Source organism: Cololabis saira, chromosome 11 (assembly GCF_033807715.1).
Source record: "Cololabis saira isolate AMF1-May2022 chromosome 11, fColSai1.1, whole genome shotgun sequence".
Classification (NCBI taxonomy): domain Eukaryota; kingdom Metazoa; phylum Chordata; class Actinopteri; order Beloniformes; family Belonidae; genus Cololabis; species Cololabis saira.
In genome coordinates, this window is record NC_084597.1 from 37,013,943 (window position 1) to 37,036,832 (window position 22,890).

The window sequence follows — 22,890 nt, forward strand, 5'->3', positions numbered from 1 at the left end:
ACAAATTCTGAAAGAAGACACTTTGATGATAACAAAGAGTAGATGACATAAATAATAGGGGTTACCCTTGAAACCCATTTTCCTTCTAGACCAAGGAGGTTTTAAGTTTTTTTAGGTGTGGTTGCTAGGGTGGTTGCTAGGATAGTTAGGGTCTTGAAAGTTGTTGATAGGTGGTTGCTAGGTTGTTTTGGTCATTGCTCGGTGGTTGCAGCAAAAATAAATGTGTTTATTAGTCTCCGTGGCTTGTATGTATGATAGGATATGCTACTTTGCCAATCTCAAATTTCAATTTTCTGGTCTGGAGTTAGATGCAATTAAGTGTGAAAACGAAGCCTTTCAGACATTAGTTGATCTTGGCACTGACCAAATTCTGAAACTAGACATTTAAAGGATTAAAAAAAATCAGGTGGCATAAAAAAATCCGGGGGGTGCGCGTGGACCCCCCTTTCCATCTAGACTATTTGTGTTTCATTCTGGATGGTGCTTGCATGGCAACAGCTAGAACAGAAAAAAACATATAAATATAAATATACATAATAGAGTGAAAACAAATATCAACTATATGATATGCCAACAGAAACATCACATAAAACTTTATTAATACCTCTCAAAAACTGAATAAAAATCTGATGTTCTCAAAGGCTTCGGGTTCCTGAGCATCATGGCAGTAACTGCAGGACTCACTTACATACATCACTGACTGGGGCTATCTGAAGCCTCAGTTAGTGACTGAGTAGGTGACATAGTGGATGACTGAGTGAGGTGACTGCGTGAGTAACATCTTGCAGGTTAGTGGGTTGGTGAGTGGGTGACTCAGTGTGGGAGTCAGATGAACCACATAGGGTTAAGTAAACAGAAAGTCAAGTGATGTCCTTGACCTTTTCCTACTCAAAGAAGATATTTTACCTTGTACATTTAGGCTCTAATTCAATTAGTTCTCAAGTTATAATGAGAGGCAGACTCTCTTACCACACTATCACAATCTAATTGTGACAGGGTGGTAAACTTCAAACTAAACTGGAGGCCAATACATTGTGATGTTGTCTAGTTGACTAATTTAATTTAAAATAATAATTAATTAATTTGAAATATAATTTTCTTTGCAATTATAGTGACATTTTTTAATTAAAACACTTTTCCTCAATCTATTTTTTTGTGTGTGTGTTACAGGGTGGTCAGGTTAAGCGCAACATGTAAAAGTAACAAATACATGCAAACAAGTATACATGCAAAAAAAAATAAAAAATGGTAATTTGGCTTTGAGTTTGAATACTCCAAAACCCCAAAGATGATTTCCTCCATTCATATCTTTTAACGTAGCAATATATTTTTAATAGACAAAAAAGTAAGTGCAAGTGGTGGAGTTTGGACTGTCAGTGATAAGTGAAAAATCACAACTTTTTTACTAAAATGAATATTTTCGTAAATATATTTTATATTAATATTTGAAAAAATATGCAGTTTAATGTATCAGGGATGTATTTAATCCTGAAACTAATAAAAGTTCAATAAAAAAAAGTGTAATGCAACATCCATGCTGACCATTGTGAACATAGCAAAAATGGCCACTTTAAAGATAATCTAAAACTAGATTTTAGAATTTCTTTTAGAATTATTTTAGAATAGCATTGTTTCATATGTCATTGTTTTATATGTCATGTCATGTGATTTAAAACGTTATTATAATAATCATATTATTATTATTATTATTATTATTATTATTATTATTATTATTATTATTATTATTATTATTATTATTATTATTATTATTATTATCAGTTTGTCTGCTTCCTCATTGGGGTCAATTACCTGTGCTCGTCCACGAGCTCGCTTTCATCCAATCAGAATGGGACTTGGGTGAAACGTCACCATTGAGGGGCTACAGCTGCAACTACCACCTGTTTGCTTCACGCAGTCTCTCGGACCTGTAACAGTTTAACGTGACTTACTTGATTTGTAAAATAGATTCACGCGAGCTGAAACATGACTGCAGACATATGGGACGTAGTTGTTGTTGGTGCTGGGCTGTCTGGACTCAGTGCAGCTCATTTACTCAGAAAAAAACGTGACAGTTTGAGAATTCTGATTCTTGAAGGAAAAGGTGAGTAAAACTGTGCCATGGCTGAGAGTAATCGGAACTGCGGTGTGAGTAGAGTTTGTGGTTTACTTGTTATGTCACGCAGATCGAGTGGGAGGTCGCACTTTGTCCTATGAAATACCAGCAGCCAGTGGCGCAGCTCACTGGGACTTTGGTGGCCAGTGGGTCGGAAGGTAAATATATATGATCACATTAAGTTATATGGTGTTTATAAGCCTCGAGATAAAAATTGATTGATTGATTTAAATCTTTATTTCGAGCATATTAAATAAAAAATAAAAACAATTACACAAAACATCAGGAAAGAATACAAATAAACAGTCATTAAACAAATCAAAGGAAAATAAACCTTCATGGCCAAAAAGGAGTAGGAGGAAGTAAAAAAACTTATGAGGTCCTACCCCTTGTTTCTTTTCCAATTTTGCTTGAATACAAAATAAACATAAATATAAATAAATATAACAGCAAGCTTTACTTTCTCAAAAAATATACCTGTTATTACATTATAAAAATATTACAGCACTTCATTGCAATATTATACCTGAGCATTATAAATAAATGATATACATGTAAATGATATACCATATATATATATATATATATATATATATATATATATATATATATGTATATATATATATATATATATATATATATATATATATATATATATATATATATATATACACATCTTATCAAAAAAAATATAATCATTATATACCATTTTATATACGTACATTATGCTGAATAAAAAATGAACATACAATAACAGTTCAGGTGCTCTGGGCTTCTGGAGCAAACAACAGCTTTCAATAAATAATATGGGTTCATAATACAAGGAGAGATGGATCACATTAAACCTTCTTAAGACAAGTGCACTTTTTCAGAGTGGTTGCAATAAATCCAGCTCTTGTGGCGCGGTCCTGCAGATCAGTGGTGACAAGGTTCACTTTACAACACTAACAATTGGACACCTGCTTGCTGAACATGAGCTGGGTTTGTCCGCAGCTTCCTGTGACCATGCAAGGAACAACGATGCATTACTAACGCACCGTCTTCAAGATTAAAAACATCAATATAAATCACACTAACAGCTTAAACGCTCAATTACCCATTGATTAGAGAACCCTGTCAAAGATAATTGGATGTGAAGAAGGTGTTTGTGATACTACATGTGTATTATCCTCCACAGACCATAAAGCCTGGTAGAGTCTTCGTGCACTATTGCTATTAATTTTGAAATTTTGTTCTAAACTATACATTTTTACTTTATACATTTCTTTCGCTGTATATGTGTGGATTTATATGTGCATATTCAGTGTATTCACTTCAGTATTCACTTCGTGACACAAGGCAGGTGAAGGAGACACAGATAGAAAAATGAATGTCTTGGACAATTTTGAAGAAATAATAAGTCAAGATGATACATGTGGTATCTTTTATTTGTTGGTTTGATGAATTGTCAATGTTTGAAGGTTAAGACAGAACATGATTATTCCTAACGCAGGGAAACTTTTTTTTTATTTTTACCCCCTCTTAAAAATCCTTGAAGTTGAAGTGTTTGAATCCCTGCAAACAAAGGCATAAAGCTTTGTACTAAGTATACACTTTCCTATCTCTTACAGCACTCAAACACATATCTTGGAGCTCATAAAAGAGTTGGGCTTAGAGGTCTATCCGCAATTCAATACCGGTAAGAAAGTGCTTCACATGGGTGGACCAAACTCCAAAGTACGGGTCTACAGTACAAGCATTCCTACCTTGTCCCCACTGGTGCTCCTGGACTTCACCCAGTTCCTGTGGAAGGTGATGCATGAGCACACGCACCAGTATTCTGATGGAGTATGGTGGGAAAGCAATGACACGTGGCATAAGAATCACTGTTCTCATTTTCTTAGTTCTGACTTTCCAAACTTCAACTATTTTCAACTAGTTCAGCAACATTGACATATTCTGTATCCTTATCTGTCTCCATACTGCCATCTTCAAGGAAGTGCAGGATGCTAAATATCAAGTTAGCGCTCAGTTGTACAGCTGGGACTTTAATTACAACCCTGATCTGGAGAATGCAGCTGATGAAAATAGTTTGATTCTTCTTAGTTTTACTTTGCCATTGTAAAGTGCTTGACATAGCTGGCAGTGGAATTTTAGCCTATACTCCTCTTAGTTTTGATTCAGCCACACTGGAGAGTTTTTGAGCGTGAAGAGCCCGTTTAAGGTCATGCCCCAGCGTTTCAGGTGGATCAAGTTTGGAGTTTGTCTAGGCCACTCCAACACCTTTTTAAAAAAGAAAAAAAAAAATGTTCTCAGCCCAAGGCCACCACCACCATGTTTGACTGTTGGTGCGTTGTTCTTTTCTTTTTCTTTTATGAAAGGCTGTGTTAGTTTTACAATAGATGTAACATGACACATACTTTGCTAATAATCAGTCCACAGAATATTTTTCCACAAGTCTTGGAGATCAACAAGACGCCTTTGGTAAATGTAAAGTTGACCATTCTATTATTCTTGGTCAGTTGCAGTTTTGGCACGTGAACTTTCCCATGAATGCTGGTTTTTCCTCATCTCTTTCCTATCGTTAAGTCATGAATACTGACCTTAATGGAGCTTGAGGCCGGATTGTGGCAAGATTTATGAAAAAAATCCGTATACGTTTTAAGTTTTCTAGTAATAATGTCAGATGAAGCGTTCCAAACTCAAAAGAATGATTCCTCTAGTGCAGTGCTTCTCAATCCTGGTCCTCAAGTACCACTGTCCTGCATGTTTTAGATGTTTCCCTGCTCCAACACACCTGATTCTAATTAAAGGTCCTAATTAGCTTGTCACCAAGGTCTGCACAGTTCTGTTGATGACACACGTACTTTTATCACGGTGTGCTGAAGCAGGGTATCATCTAAAACATGCAGGACAGTGGTACTCGAGGACCAGGATTGAGAAACACTGCTCTAGTGTATCTCTCCGTTGCCTTGAACAGGCTGTGTGCTGCAAAATGTGCTGCAATTCGGCCCCAAATTTCCCGCGCTGTCCTGCGGATGTGACGTCACATGACGCTGCATGCGCGTTCTCCCCGTTCTCCTTCGCTGTTGGCTGCAGTACCCCCAACGGCCGTCGTGGTGAAGGGTGACGCTAGAGAGTCTCATTTCTTAAAAGGAGCCTCAAGCTCCTTTAACTAAGGCCTGAAAAGCTTTAGATGTTTTTGTGGGTTATTTTATGTGTGCATCCAAGTCTGCATTTATTTTCTAGGGTTACAGTATCCTTTACCCATGGGGTTTTATTGATGAGTGATGTTTGTTAACGTTGCCACCTAAGTGTTTGGAGCTTTTCTGCACTGAAGGTCCTCTGCGATCTGGGAATTGCTTGTTACGCTCCATTAAATGAGAAATATGCAAATGCCTCTTTATGATTTTTCATTTTGGTTTTATTCTAGGGACATTGAGTATGAGCCATGCTCCGCATCTGCGTTATTGAGGCAACTGACTGAAGCTATGGCTACAAGGTTGTAGGTGCATGATGTGGCTGCACCACGGGAAGCAACTGACTGGTATCCGCACTCCTATCACAGACTGGAGCCTCAGACGTTTATGAAACAATAACTCAGGTGTGAGGAGTTTGGCGAGACCATAGAAAGTGACTTTCAGCTGACTCCAAGACGAACAGGCAATGTGAATATAGGGGGTGTTGACCTCAACTGAGGTTGCTGTCTGTGGGAAGGAATACTTTAAGGAAAATATCTTCCACAGAGCAAGCAGAGTCCATGCACTCTGGGATGGGCCAGAGCTGATTTCACCATGATGCCGGACTCCAGGGGTGGATGAAAGCGGTTCTGAGTTTCGTCACTGAGTATTGGTTGACACAACCCCTGCAACATTGCGTGAGCAGTCCCTGTGGATTCTTAGACTGGGCGGGTGGTATATTTCTCAAGAAGGGGGAATTATACTCCTCATTCTCCCTGGTAAAATCTGCAATAGTGGTGGAGAAAAGTCTAAAGATAGTTGAACCTCGGGTTCAGGAGAAACAACGCAGGGTCTGTCGTCGCCATGGAACACTGGACTGTTTCTCTTTCCCTTGTCACAGTACTTGAGGAATCATGGGAATGTGCTCAACATGTGCTTTGTGCCCTCAGAGAGGACTGTGTCCATCAGGTATTCTTCAGCGGTGCTGCAGGAGTATGAGACACTGTGTTGGTTGATAGTCCCTAAACAAAGGAAGTGCGGGTTTGGTCCTCTGTGAACTCAGCTAAAGATAATTATCGTTGGACTGTCACTCACTCAGTTGGTCTTTGTTCCTGTGTTCACCCATGGTCATAAATTGTCAGTCGTGGCTAAAAACGATTAGATCAGGGTTGCTGGACTCACCTTTGGATCGCAACTATGTGTTACAGATCTGAAATGCACAAAGTAGATGTATATTCATGGATGGTAATATTCATACAGTAGATAATGCTGGAAAGTAAATAAGATGAAACATGAAATATCTTTTCTTTTCTTTATTTTGCAACAAATGCACAGACTTTCTAAAGAAAACAAAACCAAACCACATTCAAGCAGTTTTCATCTCCATTGCAAACTTTGTTCCAAAATTTTGAACATTCTGGGATTTCTTTTCTTTTCATTTTCTTTTCAAGGTATAACATTTGTCAGAAAGAAATATCACAATTAGCTCAGTTCTGCATAAAAATGTCAAATAGTTGTTAAAAGATGAGGAATGTGGAAGAAATGGCTCTGCCAGCCTCCAGTTATTCTTATGATGACGTCTTTATCGATGAGATGCTTTTTGCTTCAGTCTGGTAAATGATCATGCGTGGGTCTGATGTGATGACTTTACTTTGCACTCAGATTGACAGACTGTGTGGAACAGTGTGTGTCCGGGATCCTTCGAGGACTCGCGACGCTGTGAAACTTGACAGCATGACCCTGCACTCATACACTGAGCAACATGCTTGGACAGCAGGTCAGTTTAAATTTACTGCCTTTGACATCTCCTTACCTCCCTTTTCTCTCTCTCAAGAGGAAGCTTTAGGTTTCCTCTACTCTGTGCTGTATACTTGCCTTCAAAATGAAGGGAGAAACGTTTTGAGTCAAACTGTGTTTCTGTAGCACCCTTCCCAAAAAAAAAACAGTCAGAAATGGTTCATTTATCACAATGAAGTATGGGCTGGAATATCCGGCTATGAGACCCACGGCAGCGGGGCTGACATACTGATGTTCAGCAGAAATAGCGCTTACCGTCTCAGTTTGACATTCATCCACACTTGAACCTGACAATCCTTTTGTAGAGGGACTGCAGCACTGATGTTGATGGATTTCTGGCATTATTAGTTATAATGAGATATTTATGCCAAATGAATGTCAGATTCATTGACTTCACACCAGAAGGGACTGTACATTTGACAGGATGATTACAGATAATTATCATCCCCTCAGGTGGGACGTTCACTTTTCTTCTGGAAAAATCCACTGCTGTTTCTTGTTTAGCACGGAGCGACATATGCAGAATGTTGTCTTTGCAGGGAAATGTTTATGATTAATCTGTGTTTAAGAGTGCTGTTTGTATTCATCCCTCTGTGGCAGAACTAAAAGAGCAAATGGGAGTGTGTAGCAGATCTGTGTTCGGCATGGAACCATCCCAGATGTCCTTCTTATTCTTCCTCATGTATGCTGCAGCGGCTGGAGGGCTGCTGGCACTTCTGGAGAGCTCTCCAGGTTGTGCTCAGGAGTTCAAAGTAAAGGTATATTGCTCATATCATTCCCTTTATTACATATTGTTGACTCAAGTACTATTTCAAAGTTGGAAGTCATCCTGGATTCCTTCCTCCCTTCAGTTCAAACTTGGCACATAGGCTGCACATCTCATTCCTCGTCTCAGCAAACACATCCGTCATACATTGATCTGAACCTTTTCAGCACCTCAGGGTCTGGTCGTCTATTGGATTTTCCAACTTTTCTGTCTCCCCCTGAGCATGAAACTGATGTTTTTAGATGGAAGTATTTTCATGCCATTTCATGTTGGGCTTGTCTCCTTCCCCAGTTGTAGTATTAAACTGGACTGAAGGCCACAATGAAAGACGGATTCTTTTCAAGAGAAAATAGATAAAGGCTTTTGGTTCAAACCAAGGGTGTAACTTACAATGCCTGTTGAAATGCATCTAGTCTTGTCTTACACCATAAACAAGTCAAGGTGGAAAGAATCACAGCTTACACTTGCAGGACTTTAAAGGGGACTGTGGCAGGGTGCGTGCCACGGGGGCCCGCCCGAAGGATGGAGAGACACGAAGCTTGTGCAGACCCTTTTTATTTCTCAATTAAACACCCAGACCACCGACACACAGTGCATAAGCACCTCTGCCTGACAGCAGCTCCTCCGACCCCTTTTCTGTTCTCCAGCGCTGCGTTATAAAGGCAGGCCGGGTGGAGGCGTGGCAGCCACTCAGGTGGATGGGACACAGGTGCGTGTCCCGTCAACCTCTCCACCCGGCCACAGGGACCTATTATTAAAAACATGTTTTCTCTTGCTTTAACATCTATAAAGTGGTCTCCCCTCAGCCTGCCAACTCAGAGAAGAAGGAAAGCAACCAGATTCTGCAGTGTCTGTAAAGCCGCCCGGATGAGCCGTCCAGTGTGATGTGGATCTACGAGCCGTTCAGATTCTGCTCCCGTCGTTACGTAACTAAAATGCTAACCGCGCCCACAACATAACTCCGTGTCCTAACTGCATGCGAGCGTCCGACTATCGTCGCACTGCGTTACATCAGACGCTCTCTGTCCATCTCCCTCCAGCAGCTGCCACTTTATTGAGGTTTTTGTAGTGAAATGAGGAGGAATCATAGAGATAACTTCTCATTTCAACTAACTGGATCAGCCGTTCGTCATCCATGACCGTTTCCTACAGCGCTTTCAACCGGCTTTCAACGCGAGCGACAGGAAGAAAATAGAAGCAGGGCGTCCGACAAATGTTCAGCTCAAAATGGCACGGCGTGTCGCGCTGCGCAGCGCTGTGACAAGTTAGGACAGTCCAATAGCAAATAAAGCAATGGAATGGATTTTGTCGCTGACGCTCGCTCACATCGCATGCAGTTATGACATGGTGTAACTCCGGCCGGCCGGAGCTTCCGCCATTTTTTCGTAGCGGTGTCAATCAGCACAGTGCCTCATTATCATAGCCCCGTCCACTCAGAATTCTGCATAGATAATGAGGTTAGAGAATGGGAAGATAAAGACATGGTTTAGAGAATGAATTTCTAATTTATTTAGCAAAAACAATCAAAAGCTTGTTTTTAAGACATTCATGGCCTGTTTAAAATAGACATTATATGCCATAATAGGTCCCCTTTAAATAAATGTGTTTGTTGAAAATGGATATTGCAGTTATTTCAGCTTTTAAAGTCTGACATATGAAAGAAATTTAAAGAAAACATTTTTTTTCAATTGTAAAGCTTTCATTTACCCACAGTTTCAAATTGTTAAATAACTGTTTGTTCCATATAGTTGTTTGACACAAACAACTGCTATAAATATTCCACAAATCAAATGTGTGTCATGTGGAATATGTATAGCAGTGTACTGGCTATAGCATTCCCTCATTTGTTTTTTTGTTTTTTTGATGCCTTCATATATCACCACAATGGATTTGAAAGGACATTAACCTTTTTAATTTAAGAGGTTTCATAAAATATGACATCTATTATTTAGGAATTAAAGCCATTTTGAGCTAAATGCCCAGTTTACAGGAGTTCAGAACTATTTGAGCAAGGTGACAGACTGTAATTGCAAATAAAAGCATAGTTTAACACTTGGATGAGTCAATACTGTAACTGCCTGAAGACTTTGTGATTTTCAGTTTTGTCTTCAGTAATGGAAAAGAAAGCTCGATTAGGCTGAGATCAGGCAAGCAAATGAATAAATGTGATGAAACAAAAGACCAATAAGCTAACACAATTATATTTATCATGGGTAAAAAAAAAACAATGGTGCCCATTCAAAAAGCTAATTATTTAATCTGGTAACTAGGAGGTGTTCGGCAAATGTAAGTCCAATATTTGCAAACGGGGGGGCAACTGTGCGTTTTAAGCCCAGCTTGTTGTGTCATATCTGTCTCTCCACAGGGAGGCACCCAGCAGCTTTCAGAGTCTCTGGCTGAACGTGTCGGGTGGAAGAATGTCCGGCTGGGCTCTGCTGTGACGGCCATATGGCAGGTAGAGTTCAGTAATGTCCCACTCAGGGACCGATGAGGCGTGACCCTGAGATAACAGCTTCCTCACTGGGGACTGGGCCATCCTGCAGACGCACTGTCTGTTTACCCTGAATGTTTCCCTCATCCACAGTTGGACAACCAACGGATTCTATGTACTCTGTAGTCTTGCACTTGTCATATTTATTTATTCTTACTAATTGAGTAAAAAATTAGATGAGATCAGCACGTGACTTGGTTAGCAGTGTTGCCCCGATTCCAAAGTGAAATAACCATCCTTTCTTGACATTGAGGATACCGAGCAGTCAAACATTGTAGTTGTTATTTTGTCCCGTAATTCCAGTAAACACATCTTAAAGGTTTCAACTGTACCCGTGTTAATTGTTGTCACAATTATCTTCATGTTCTCTGTTTGCTCAGATCTGCAGGAAAGCTAGTCCTGCACTCATACTCTCATCTACCTTGCTCAAGATTTAGTAAACACAATTTTATTATGTGCAGAATGTAGTTTTATTGCAAAATCCATGGACAACCTGTGGCCTCGCAGGCAGCTCATATATCTCGGTGTATTTTCTACATTCATGCTTCCATCAGAAAAGTGTAAATGACCTTTGGCAAGGGTAGTGATACAACCTCATGCCATCACAAACCTTATCTTTTGGTTTTGTAGCTGATAATATAGGATGGCTTTTTTTTCAGTCTTTGATACAGAGCATGCTTCAGCCATATCTTCCAAAGGGGAAACAAAAAAAATAAAATCAACGTATTTTTCCACAATACTCATTTAAGTAATGATATTGCCGTTCCCTAACCTGATGCCTCCAAGCGCGGAGACATCAATGCCACCTTGGGAGAAGGTTGACGTTAATCTACTTTATTAAACAGTTACGTTTATGGGTGTCCACCAGAAGCCTGAGTGCTCTTTGAACATAGTCATGATATTACGAAATATTGGGTGAATTATGCAAACCCCTTCCAGTCTTTCTGAAAAAATGTTGCCTTGAAACATCTTTGCTGAAAAGAATCAACCCTTTTCACAGTCTTTGAACCAAATGCCCATCATAATAAAAATCTGCAGTAGTACTTAAATGGGCTTCAAGTTCCATTTTCCTTTTTTTTTACTACTTCTTTTCTTTTCAGTTATAAAGTGGAAAAAAAAACAAGCTCACTTATCATGATTACAGTCAACTTCAGCGTATCATGTTAGATGTACTGGGTGAGAGGCGGGGCACGTGCTTGACATTTCTACCTTCTGTCAAGGTGCAAACACATATTGAGAGACAAAACACATTCACACTGACATTGACAGCCACGGGCAATTTACTGTTCACTTCCACTTCACGTCCGCTGAAGTACAGTACAGACTCAAATACACACACGGAGGTCCCGGGTGACAAGGTTGTGTTTTCACACCAAATCTACTAGTTGAAAGACCTCAGTTCCACAATATATACACAAAGCCAAAATGACCTCCCTGCTGAACCTCAGTCCTGGTGTCAAGAGGGCAAGGTCATTACAGTGGTGGAGAAAATATAAACTATAAAGAGCAAAGCTCCTCAACATGGACATATTTGATTTTTTCTTTTTTTCTTAAAAAAAATTATCAGATGGTAAGGTGAAATACATTATTGTGAAAATACAGAATAAGGTATTACAAACATGTCAAACATGTTTGTAATACCTTATTAAGCAAAACTAATTTGACAGCCAAAAAGGGCATTCATAAGAGGTCTTGAAGGGACCAGAATAAAAACGTATTAGATAGATCAATATGACTAACACTAGCTGAATATTTTGAAAAGTTTGCAGAATGCAAGGAGAGTCAAACTAGTAATACCTAGTAATTAATATATATACTATATATATATATATATATATATATATATATATATATATATATATATATTAGGGGTGTCACGGTACACACAAGTCATGGTTCGGTACGGGTTCGGTACAACAGGAAAAAAAATACAAAAGTCCCAAATGTATAAGACGAGTTTTTTTTTCCTTTATTTTGATCATAGCATTTGAAAGTTAAAGTTTGTTCAATTGGCTACAAAACTAAAACGCATCTCTTATTAAAGTGTAAAATAAATAGAATAAAACATTTAACTTGTGCATTAGTGTTTTTAATTTTACCACGGACTGGTTTATTGCTGTATGACTGCGTGCACCGAACCGTGACGCCCGTACCGTCACGGGACGGGACGAATACAAATACCGTTACACCCCTAATATATATATATATATATATATATATATATAACCTAGTACCAACTTAGTAATATTTTTTTTAAAAGGATGACAAAAACCTTTTATCATTACAATGCAGCTCATTTGGAGAGAAAGTGAGTAAAGTGTTTCAGTATGCGCATTACAAAGCCACTTGCATTTAAATGAATTAAGCATCAACTTGTAATCCATTATCCAAATCCAGAGTAATGAAGGGGTTGACCTGAGGAAACGTATGAAGGACTAAAATAATATCAGGTTCACACTTCATACTATTAGGGTGCTGTGACTGAATATCTGATGGAGTAATGACATTTTTCTGGAATATTCATTATATTGAAACTGAATGGGAGAAATCTGATGTTGAGTGGTGGTCAGGGTGTGTGTGTGTGTGAGTGAGAGTGAGCCTTCTATAAAGGAGACAAAGCTATGTCAGACTATAAATAGAGTCCCAGAAAAGTGCCTAATCTTTTGTCTAAGTGATTGTGAGGATAGGGGAGAGAGCTGATGAGAACTCTGCAACTATGAAAGCAGAGTTTTGGTTCAAAATGCATGCTTAATGAGCACAAACATGTTCAAGGACTAATGGTTAGATCAGTTCCCAACATTTACATTTTTGAAGAAAAAAAGCAAGAATCTAAGTTTAATTGTTTGTGTATAGTGATTTGAAATAATTGATCTCTAAAATGATTTGTCTGACGAAACTGTGCATCTTCTAAATTAAAACTTTAACTTGTGTTTCCATCTTTTGCACAGGATGCAGAGTGGGCCAAGGTGATGACGAGCAACGACACGTTCTTGTGCAGAGCTGTGATCGTCACTTGCCCCCCTCATTTGGCAGGTCAGTTCCACCTCTGAGTCGGTGAATGAAGTTCTCACTGATGCAGAATACATCTCTCCCCTCAGGCCTGTCAAACGAGGCTGACTGATGCTCCATGCTGGAAAATCAGTACATTCCTGTATCTTTTTTATTTTTAATTCTTTTTTGTGTGTGGGGTATGAACTCTTGGCTTAAATGCGTTCGGTCTGAGGTCAGTCCCTTGGCTCAAGGGGTTCCTTGGATTGTGTTTGAAACCAGTGCAGGAATTAAGGTGAAACTTTAACTGAGGACTAATGTGGCATTGGCTATGGTTGGCTGTGGGAAGCGGAAGGTGGCAGAGACGTCACAACCAACTTCTCTGCTTCAAGCTACCTTGGAGAGAAAAATATGGAGCCTTGCAGACTTGATATTTTCGGGCTTGAAATGGAAAGTTTAAAACAATTAACCTAATGTTTGAAGGCAGGGCTAAGTTAAACATGAAACCTTGAATGTATTAACAAAATACATTACTGCATACCAAATTGGTTTACTTATAATTATTGACTAGCATGGTAATTAACTTCACTGTTCAGTAGACTGTGATTTAGTTTCCCGTTATAGTTTAAATGGAATCCTGTTTTACACGTTTTAATCATCCACACGCTAAAACAGTGAGATTTTGACCCTTCTCTTTCAGCTTGTGCTCTTCATTCATTGGCAGGCTTGTCTCATTTATCTAATTGTTGCCTTATGTTTCCCCTCCACTCCGTCCACCTCCTCTCTGACCTGGAATCTGATCTCAGCATATTTTTTTTTTAAAGGACATCTTAAATCCTGCACCTGAGTCAGTTGAGAGAAGGTTTGCTGGAGGATGCACAGATGTCTCCTTTGTAGATGTCTCCTTTGATGCCTCCATGAAAGATCCAGAAAGGGGAAGCTGAAGTCCAAACCCCTTTTTGCCATATTTTATATATGAATTAAATTTACATGAATTTATAGTTGCAAATCATTTTAATGGTAATTTGACATAAATAACCTTGGCCTATATAACTTGTTGGGTACATCTCAGTCAGTTCAGTCATGACATATACTTTTAGCCAATAGGATATTCCATATCTATATGTAAGCAACAATAGCCAGTGAAAGTCTGAGGTATTTTGTGAGGGTATGCACCATTTGTTTCTATACATAGTGAGACATTTACTGATTGCCTCAGAGATAACTGAAATTCCTTACACTGTGGTGTGACATGTAATATTTTCCATGGAAAAAATGCTGTACATAAGTCAAACATCTTATCCCATTTCACAGATGGTGCATTCTTGACTACTTACCTTGATTCTTCTCCTTAAGATACAAGGGCATCACTAGAAATGCTAGCCAAGGACAGGTGGTGGGGGTGGGGCGGGTTGTAAAGAGGTGAAGTAATGGGTACTCAAATTTAGACATCCTTGCTGCAACGCCTCCAACTCAAAATCAGTGCTAAAGCTACAGGACTGTCTCAGAAAATTAGAATATTGTGATAAAGTTCTTTATTTTCTGTAATGCAATTAAAAAAACAAAAATGTCATACATTCTGGATTCATTACAAATCAACTGAAATATTGCAAGCCTTTTATTATTTTAATATTGCTGATTATGGCTTACAGTTTAAGATTAAGATTCCCAGAATATTCAAATTTTTTTAGATAAGATATTTGAGTTTTCTTAAGCTGTAAGCCATGATCAGCAATATTAAAATAATAAAAGGCTTGCAATATTTCAGTTGATTTGTAATGAATCCAGAATGTATGACATTTTTGCATTACAGAAAATAAAGGACTTTATCACAATATTCTAATTTTCGGAGACAGTCTTGTAGTTCCAAACAGGTTCTATAAAGAACTGGAAGGAGAACAACAGAGAGCCGGAACTTACATCATTTATTACTTTATCAAAGCAGAAATAGGAAATCCCTAAATTGAGTGTAAAATCCCTCCAAAAAAATGGAAAACAAATCTTGGTCCGTGCAGATACTGATCCTGTCTCTAAATATTTTCTTTGGAGTCCAAGAGGCAAATTTCCACCATCAACATCCTGGTAGCTCCTTCAAAAATTATCTTGTACCTTAGCTGATAAACGAAGCAAGAGACAACTTCATCTGGTTCCTGCATCTGGCCCAGCAAGGTTTTAGCGCCAGTGTAGCACCAGTTTCAGCACAAGTCTGGCACTACCACTGCTTTGGGTGAAAATACCTCATTGTAAACCAACATGAATTGTGCCACTCCTGTATCATGAAATCATTGTTTTGTTGCCTCATCAGTAGGGGTGTAACAATATATCGTGCCACCAAATTTCCCGATACAAAAACGTCACGATACATGTCATGGAGGGGACAAACTGTAGCGCGTTATTGGATTATTAATATTAATATATTGTGTTTACTAGTGTTGTCCCGATCGATCGGGTGGCCGATCGATCGGGCCCGATCACGTCATTTTCAAAAGATCGGGATCGGCCAAAAAAGTATCGGGACATACTGTTATGGCTCGACCGGCTGGTTTCCGACTCCGCGACCCGGTAGCGCTGGGAGCGCGGAGTCGGCGCAGCGGCCAGAAGAGCCGGGCGGCTCTGCTCTGAGCCCCAGCTGCAGCTCAGAGCGGCTCCAGCAGCTCCAGGCCAGTTCGTCTTATTTGTTTGCTTATTGCTCTGTGCCTATGTTTTAACATATATTAATTATTTAATCATTTTATAATTGCATTTAACAATACAGACAGTTGATGTGTGTTTATTGTAAGATTTTGGGCAGCGCCGGCGGCTGAAGAATCGTTTGTGCTGGTGGGGAAGGAAGCGTGGCTAACAGAGAGCTAACAGCAGCTAGGCTACGCTCAGATAAACGGTCTGAAAGTTTTAAAAACAAAGAAAAGCTGTCGGAGAAAAGTGACTGTAGTGTTATGTAAATGATTATCCGTCACTCGTAAATCATCTTTTGGTCCACTTTATTGACTCGGTAACAACACAACAGGGATGACGGACTGCTATTTTGCAGGCTGGTGTTACGGTCTAAAGGGTCCGTGTCTGAACAACCACAATTGGTTCCTACGCTCTGCGTGACATCAGCACAACACAGTGACAGAAAACTATAACAGCCACAATGAATATCTGCTGCTATTCATTTCATGCTGTTGAGAATTCTGCACTACCACTACGGTTAAGCCAAAATGTATTTTCATTTTCTTATTGATTGTGAGTTTGACTGGATGTCATTCAACTTTTAAACCTCGTAAGTAAATTACCTCCTTTTGAAGTGAAATTGATTTATTTTTGTTATTTTACTATTCTGAACTTTTTGTTTTAGTTTACAATTTCATGTTTCTACATTTTGTGGCAACAGAGCTGATAAGCTTTGTTTTGATCCAATGATGCAGTCAGTGAAAAAACAAAAATATGTCCATGTTGGAGAGAATGGACAATACAGTTTTTTACTTAATTTACTTTACTTTTTTTTACTTTACTTTTTTACTTAATTCTTTGCCAAAATGTATCTGATTGGGAAAAAGTATCGGAAATGTATCGGGAGCCAAAAAAAGTGATCGGATCGGGAAAAATCGGGATCGGCAGATACTCAAACTCAAGTGATCGGATCGGATCGGGAGCTAAAAAATCCTGATCGGGACAACCCTAGTGTTTACTAGTAACGCGCATCCTATTGATGCAGCGGGATCACGTGACGACCGCGCCTCGACCCGCGGACGAAAACTTTACTACGCTCAGAAGAAACCAGTACCGTTTTGCGTTCCCGATCACGGGACTCTTGGGGGGTTTTGAGCTCCGAACTTTTACTTATAAGGTGAGCATGAATCAATCTTTTTTCTGGTGTAAAGATTGTGTCGTCCCCAAAGGTGGGAGGATGAAACGATAACGGGGTTCACCTTATGGCCTCAGGCTGGGAGCATGTGGCTGAAGCTCTTAGCTCTGCCATGAGCTAAATAACAGTCATGTTGCATTTTGAGTTTCGGACTTTTCATAGTTTATTTATTTACTTTTATTTATTAAAAATGTTTGTGGCAAAATATTTGTACTTGTATGAAACTGAAGATGCATAATGCAAACCTGACATTTACTTTTAGTTCAGTTTGTGGAAAATGGTTGGCCTGGCTTTCTCTTTAAAACTTAAACAGTTATAAAGCATTACAAACTGTAACAATAGGGCAAACACACAGCATTGTTTTGTATTTTGTGTCTTTCAAATAAAAGACAATTTTTCCAGTCATATGTTCCTCATTCAAGGTTGTTAAAAAAATACTGCTAAAATATTGTATCGTATCGTTATCGTGACCTCAATATCGTGTATCGTACCGTATCGTGACATTAGTGTATCGTTACATCCCTACTCATCAGTGAGCAGGATCATGATGCCCCAGTCACCAGGACTTTGATGTGAAAAACTCACTGTTGTTTGAAAAGAGAACTGTTAGAACAATGCGCAAGGTAAACATACATTAACTGCAGAGAAATGACACTAAAAAGGTATGGGTTAATAAACTGAGCATGTCCAATGCCATTAAACTAGCAAAGGCTAAAAAAGGCAAAAGAATACCCCCAAACAAAAATGAAGTTAATTTAGTACACCAGCTTCTGTTATCATTCATTGACTGATTATGTTATATCTCAGGCATACGCTGTCTCTGTGCCTTTCTGTTCTGTGCTGGCAACAGATCTGTCACTCAAAGCCCTATACTCAGAGCCGTGGACCACAGCCAGGATCCTTAATGAGACAGGTCTGAGAGCAGTGTTGAATTATGTAGCACGGATCACTTTAGCTTGTATGCCCCAGTGCAACGCTTTGACTTTAAATCAGCGAGGGGAGGTTGACAAGTGCTCTTGAAAAAGCCAAAGTCAGGGGAATGATTGAGATGTCACTTCTCCCAAAAGAAGTTAGGGATGCACCAAAGATTGGACTGCTGCTGAAAGTCAATGTTGTTTCATTCATCTAAATAAATACATCACACAGCTGTGACCGACAATAACCACTACTTGTTTAAAAGCCTCTAACCTAAAGAAAATAACAGTCAAAGGTGTTGGTAGCTGTATCTATAGCCTCTCATCCTTGGCTCAGATATATTGTTAGCAAACATTGTGTTCTGACAAATTATCTTGCAAGTCATTGTCTTTAATAAATGAATGGGTCACTGGATAAACAAAACTGTAACAATAAAAGAGAGACTCTTTCTTGACCCATCATCAGATGACCCTGCTGTATTTATATACGCTAGATCAAATTCTGGGAAGTTGTGTTCATTTTCAGTTCATCATATTTGTCCTGTCCTGGGCTTATGGATTTATCTCCCCATTCACCCATGCATCCATCATCTATAATGACTTCTGCCAGTATTTTTCCCCCCATTTATTGCTGCCACTTCTCTCTCTCGCCTCAGTGATTTATGAAGTGTTTTGTCTCCAGATTGCTGCGTTTGAAAGAGATGTTAGTTTACAATGTTAAATCAACCAGAGAAATAAAACGAGATCCCGGAGTAACCTTTCACCGCCTGCACGGGGGAGTTTAATGTAATTAGGCATGCTAATTTGGCAGTTTTTTGCTACATGTTTTCTATCTTTTGTCAGGTGGGAAGTCTCGGGTAGAGATTGCTGTCTGGATGTGGCATGTGTGTCTGTTTGTGTCTATTGTTTAGTGGGCAAAGCTGACACCTTGACAGCAGTCACAGAAGTTACTCTACCTGACTAAAGAGGGTTTTCGTTTGATTGCACCTGAGCTTAACAAACAGCCAAGTGAGATTTGTCAAATAATCTATTTTTTTTATGGAGATGAACCCACTGTAATGGAAGCAGGCCAGGACAGAGGTGAGGAAACAACTGCGTCTGCTGCTCAAGCATTAGTCGGGAGCCTTGTTTACAGTAGAGAGAAACAGGTGAACGTTGCATTAACATTGATTTGCCAACTCACACTGTGTGAGCCAGAGTTCTGGGTTAGAGGATGCTGTGATTTGAATACATTTAATTAAGTTTAATTTGGCAATTATACATGAAGTGGGAGCTCAAGTGACTGTGAAAATAATTAAAGGTCTGTGATTCTTTTCTTGGAAATAATATCAGCGTTCTCTGTGCATTTGGCATCTATCTGACGAGCAAATCCAGCAAGTGCTTGAGGGGAAGATATATATAGTAAATAAGCAAAGCTTCAGCAACCAATGGAAAAGTTTTATACAGCCAAAAGAATGGACCAATCTTATTTTGATCAATGTCGTCTTTTAACTTAGCTTTTTATATCTGGTGTTAAAAAATGTTTCATAGTGCTTTTTGATTGCAAGCTAACTGAGCTATTCCCTTGTTGTTAGCTTTGTTTGGCGCAGAGAGCAATCATCAGTGTGGCACATGCTGCTGACATGAATGGATTTCAGCAAACAGTGTTTCATTTGAAAGGGGCATTATGCGTTGTGTGCTTTCAGATGGACCGCTGATACGCCCTGAGATCACCGCTGGGTTCCACACACTAATTGTTGGGGAGTGTCAGAGTACAGAGCAAACACACAATATTTTCAAAGTGTAGTGTAACTGTTTGTTTTGTTATTGGCAGCAACATCATTACATGTTCTGAGCTAGACACTAAGGAAGGTTTGTAGTAGCAAGGAAAAAGGAAGAAGTAGGTATCCACAAGACGCTTTGGTCCAAGGAGCAGTTTGGGGAAATCAGCCTTGTGGAAAAGTTCTGTTTACTCGGTCTTTTACAAACACATCTTCTTTCCAGCGAGCATAGCTGGGTGCATTTATTGCAGAGCATAAATTGTGTCAGTATTACTGGACAGATGACATCACCCACAAGTTTTCTGAAGACCAGTTTTAAAGTCTTTTTTTTTTTTTTTTGCTGTGTGGCCAGCTGGAGCATGCCCACCGTATGTCAATCACAGTTAGCTGTGGCTACCAGCTCCTTCAGCTGATCCAACCCAAAGAAGCTCCAGAGTTTCTGGTGAGGGTTTGCTGAGGAATACCGTATTTTCGCGACCATAAGGCGCAACTTTTTTTTTTTTTTTTAAATGTGCCGGGCGCCTTAAGAAACGGTGCGCCGTGTCTATTACCTGAATTACGGTAATGTAAGGCCGGCCATGAGAACGGTAAAGGGAGAAGGGGGCGGGTGAAGCTGAATGAGACCATCCACTGAGCTGTTTAATGCGAAACAGAAGATGAAAACTTTTAAGGATTTGCTTGATGTGTAAAGTGAAATAAAATACAATCAAACTAAGTTTTGCTCCCGCTCTATTTAAATAAGCACACTTGTTCTGCAGCGCGCGTGTGTTTTGCATGTTGGAACCGTCCACTTTCCCCGGTTAAAGCAGCGGCTGGAGCAGCGCGGTGATGGGCGCTGCTGCAGCACGACTTCCTGGTTCCCCAAGCGGTCCGATCGACCTGGTTCCCGGCCGCTTTGCGAGCAGAGATTTCTGGGGTCTGTCTCAGGTCTGATCAGCTTCACCCTCCGAAATTTGCAGCCAAATCTGTCGGTTACAAACCCGGTACCGGACCCCGACATGCGCGGGTGTGTATTCGCGGCGCGACACACACAGATTCTCATTTATGTAGCGCTTGACTGGCGCAGCTGATGGACAGAAACTGTGGTGATTTTTAAAAGAAAAACTTTGCATAAGACGTTTCCAGCCGGAGTCATTATAAGGACGAATGGAAAGGGGGGGCTGGATGAAGGGATGATGATGATCAGGTGGCTGAGACAGGTCTGGAAATTCGGACTGGAGCTTTTGTCGGATACAAACCCCGGTACCGGCTCCCCGACAGCGCGTGTGTGAGCGGGTCCAGCGCGGGGGAGCAGACGGGGAGCGGACCCGGGACCAGCGCGGAGCGGGACCCGGGACGCGGGACCCGGGACCGCCGCGGTGACGCGCGCTGCTCCACCCCGCTGGGGAGAGACGGGCTCTGCGCGGTGGAGGATCCGCACAACGGGGTATGAAAAGTTTATTTACTGTTGTGCAGAAAGTGACTGACACCGAGGAAATTCGGACTGGCGCAGCTGAATTAGCGGAGCTCTTTAATGCAGAAACAGAGGTTTTGCTCCCGCTCTATTTTTTAAATAAGCGCTTGTGTGCTTGTGTGTGCGTTCTGCATGTGTGTGCGTTCTGCAGCGGGTGTGTGTGTTTTCCGGCCGGCGTGTTTTGCGGCACGCTGTGTGCAGCTCTGCTCTGTAGACTGCGCCTTTTGGGTCGGTGCGCCATATGTATGTTTTAAATCTAAAAATGACACACAAAAATGAGGGTGCGCCTTTCCACACGGTGCGCCGAATGGTCGCGAAAATACGGTATCTCATTTCAAATCTTGTTTTAGTGCCGTAATCAGAAATGACGGGTGCATTTAGCCGATGCTGGGTTGCTGCAAACCACCAATTGCTTTGCTAAGCTTAGTAGCGTGACCATAACTGATGTGGAAGTGATAATGGCTAGCTGATGGTAGAGCCAACTGTCAAACAAAAGATATATGCCCAATATTAGAAATAAATGTACTGTAGGTATTGTTTTATGACTTCACCTGAAGTGATACAAAAAAAACAACCCCTCTGAAAGAAGCAGAACGAAGGACTTAGTTCATATTAAATTATTGGTTTTAGTTTCATTTGAAGGAATATTTACTTACTTTTGAGGCATCATCTATTAAAAGTGTGGTTTCCGTGCCTGGGGTGAAAAAATAAAGTTAATTCCAGTTCCCTTCCCATTCAGACAACTGCAGACCGTTTATGGTACATATTACACATCAACAACGCCATGGCAGAGCAACTAATATGCTCAGGAAGGTAATGATGCCTTCATTACCTTCCTGAGTGTTTCAAATATTGAAACACTTTCACTGTGTTGCTTTAATTTTTTTTTTTAGCTCAGTCATCATTCTAGATGGATGCCTTGTGTTTACTGTGCAGGTATCCTGGTATTTGTTGCAGTGTGTGACAGCCTGGTAAGGTCTTCAAGCTTCATTGCACAGTGCAAGTCACTGAAATGAACAGATTTTAGAGCACATTGGTTTGATCAGGTTATTTGGGTTAAAGTGGCAGTAGGTGTCTTGCTCTTGAAGGAATCTTTTTATATTTATATTATATTTTTATATCTTATCCAGATTCCAGACTGAATAAGCTGCTGAATCATTTCATTTTCAAGAATGCACATTTCTTATTGTTCACTTGAAATATGGCAGATATGTTTACACTAAATAAATTTGATGGAAGTACATATCTTGTTTACTTGAATTAATGAACTCATTAAATCCAGGGCTTGACCATTTTCAGTGTTTTCTGCCAATAGAGGGCGCTCTCATGCAAGTGCAGCTTTCCCTGGTCAATGTTAAGTACGTCAAAGAGCAAATGTTTACATAGTCATAAAATAAATTATTTTGTTTCTTTGAAAAATATATGTCAAATGTTCAAAAAACCTTGTTATTTACTTAATGAGTGTTGTTAGAGGAACTGAGTTAATTGATTGGCTATTTATTTACAAATGTAGCCACAGATGAAGACAAAATCAATCTTGTATGGAAAAAAGCATTAAAAATCACAATAATCGAAGAATCGTGGCACCAATAATCGAATC

The 22,890-nt window shown here is 39.9% G+C and overlaps 1 protein-coding gene across 1 annotated transcript in view; it reads left to right on the top strand.

The window, feature by feature from the left end:
• Positions 1-1,923: 1,923 nt before the first annotated feature.
• si:ch211-127i16.2 (probable flavin-containing monoamine oxidase A) overlaps positions 1,924-22,890 on the top strand; it is a 77,636-nt gene continuing 56,669 nt past the window's right edge. Inside the window, exons 1-7 of the mRNA XM_061734439.1 lie at positions 1,924-2,101; positions 2,184-2,271; positions 3,724-3,904; positions 6,934-7,048; positions 7,669-7,826; positions 10,200-10,289; positions 13,274-13,358. Coding sequence (XP_061590423.1) covers positions 1,984-2,101; positions 2,184-2,271; positions 3,724-3,904; positions 6,934-7,048; positions 7,669-7,826; positions 10,200-10,289; positions 13,274-13,358 — 835 coding nt within the window. The 5' untranslated portion in view covers positions 1,924-1,983. The remainder of the gene's footprint in view (positions 2,102-2,183; positions 2,272-3,723; positions 3,905-6,933; positions 7,049-7,668; positions 7,827-10,199; positions 10,290-13,273; positions 13,359-22,890) is intronic.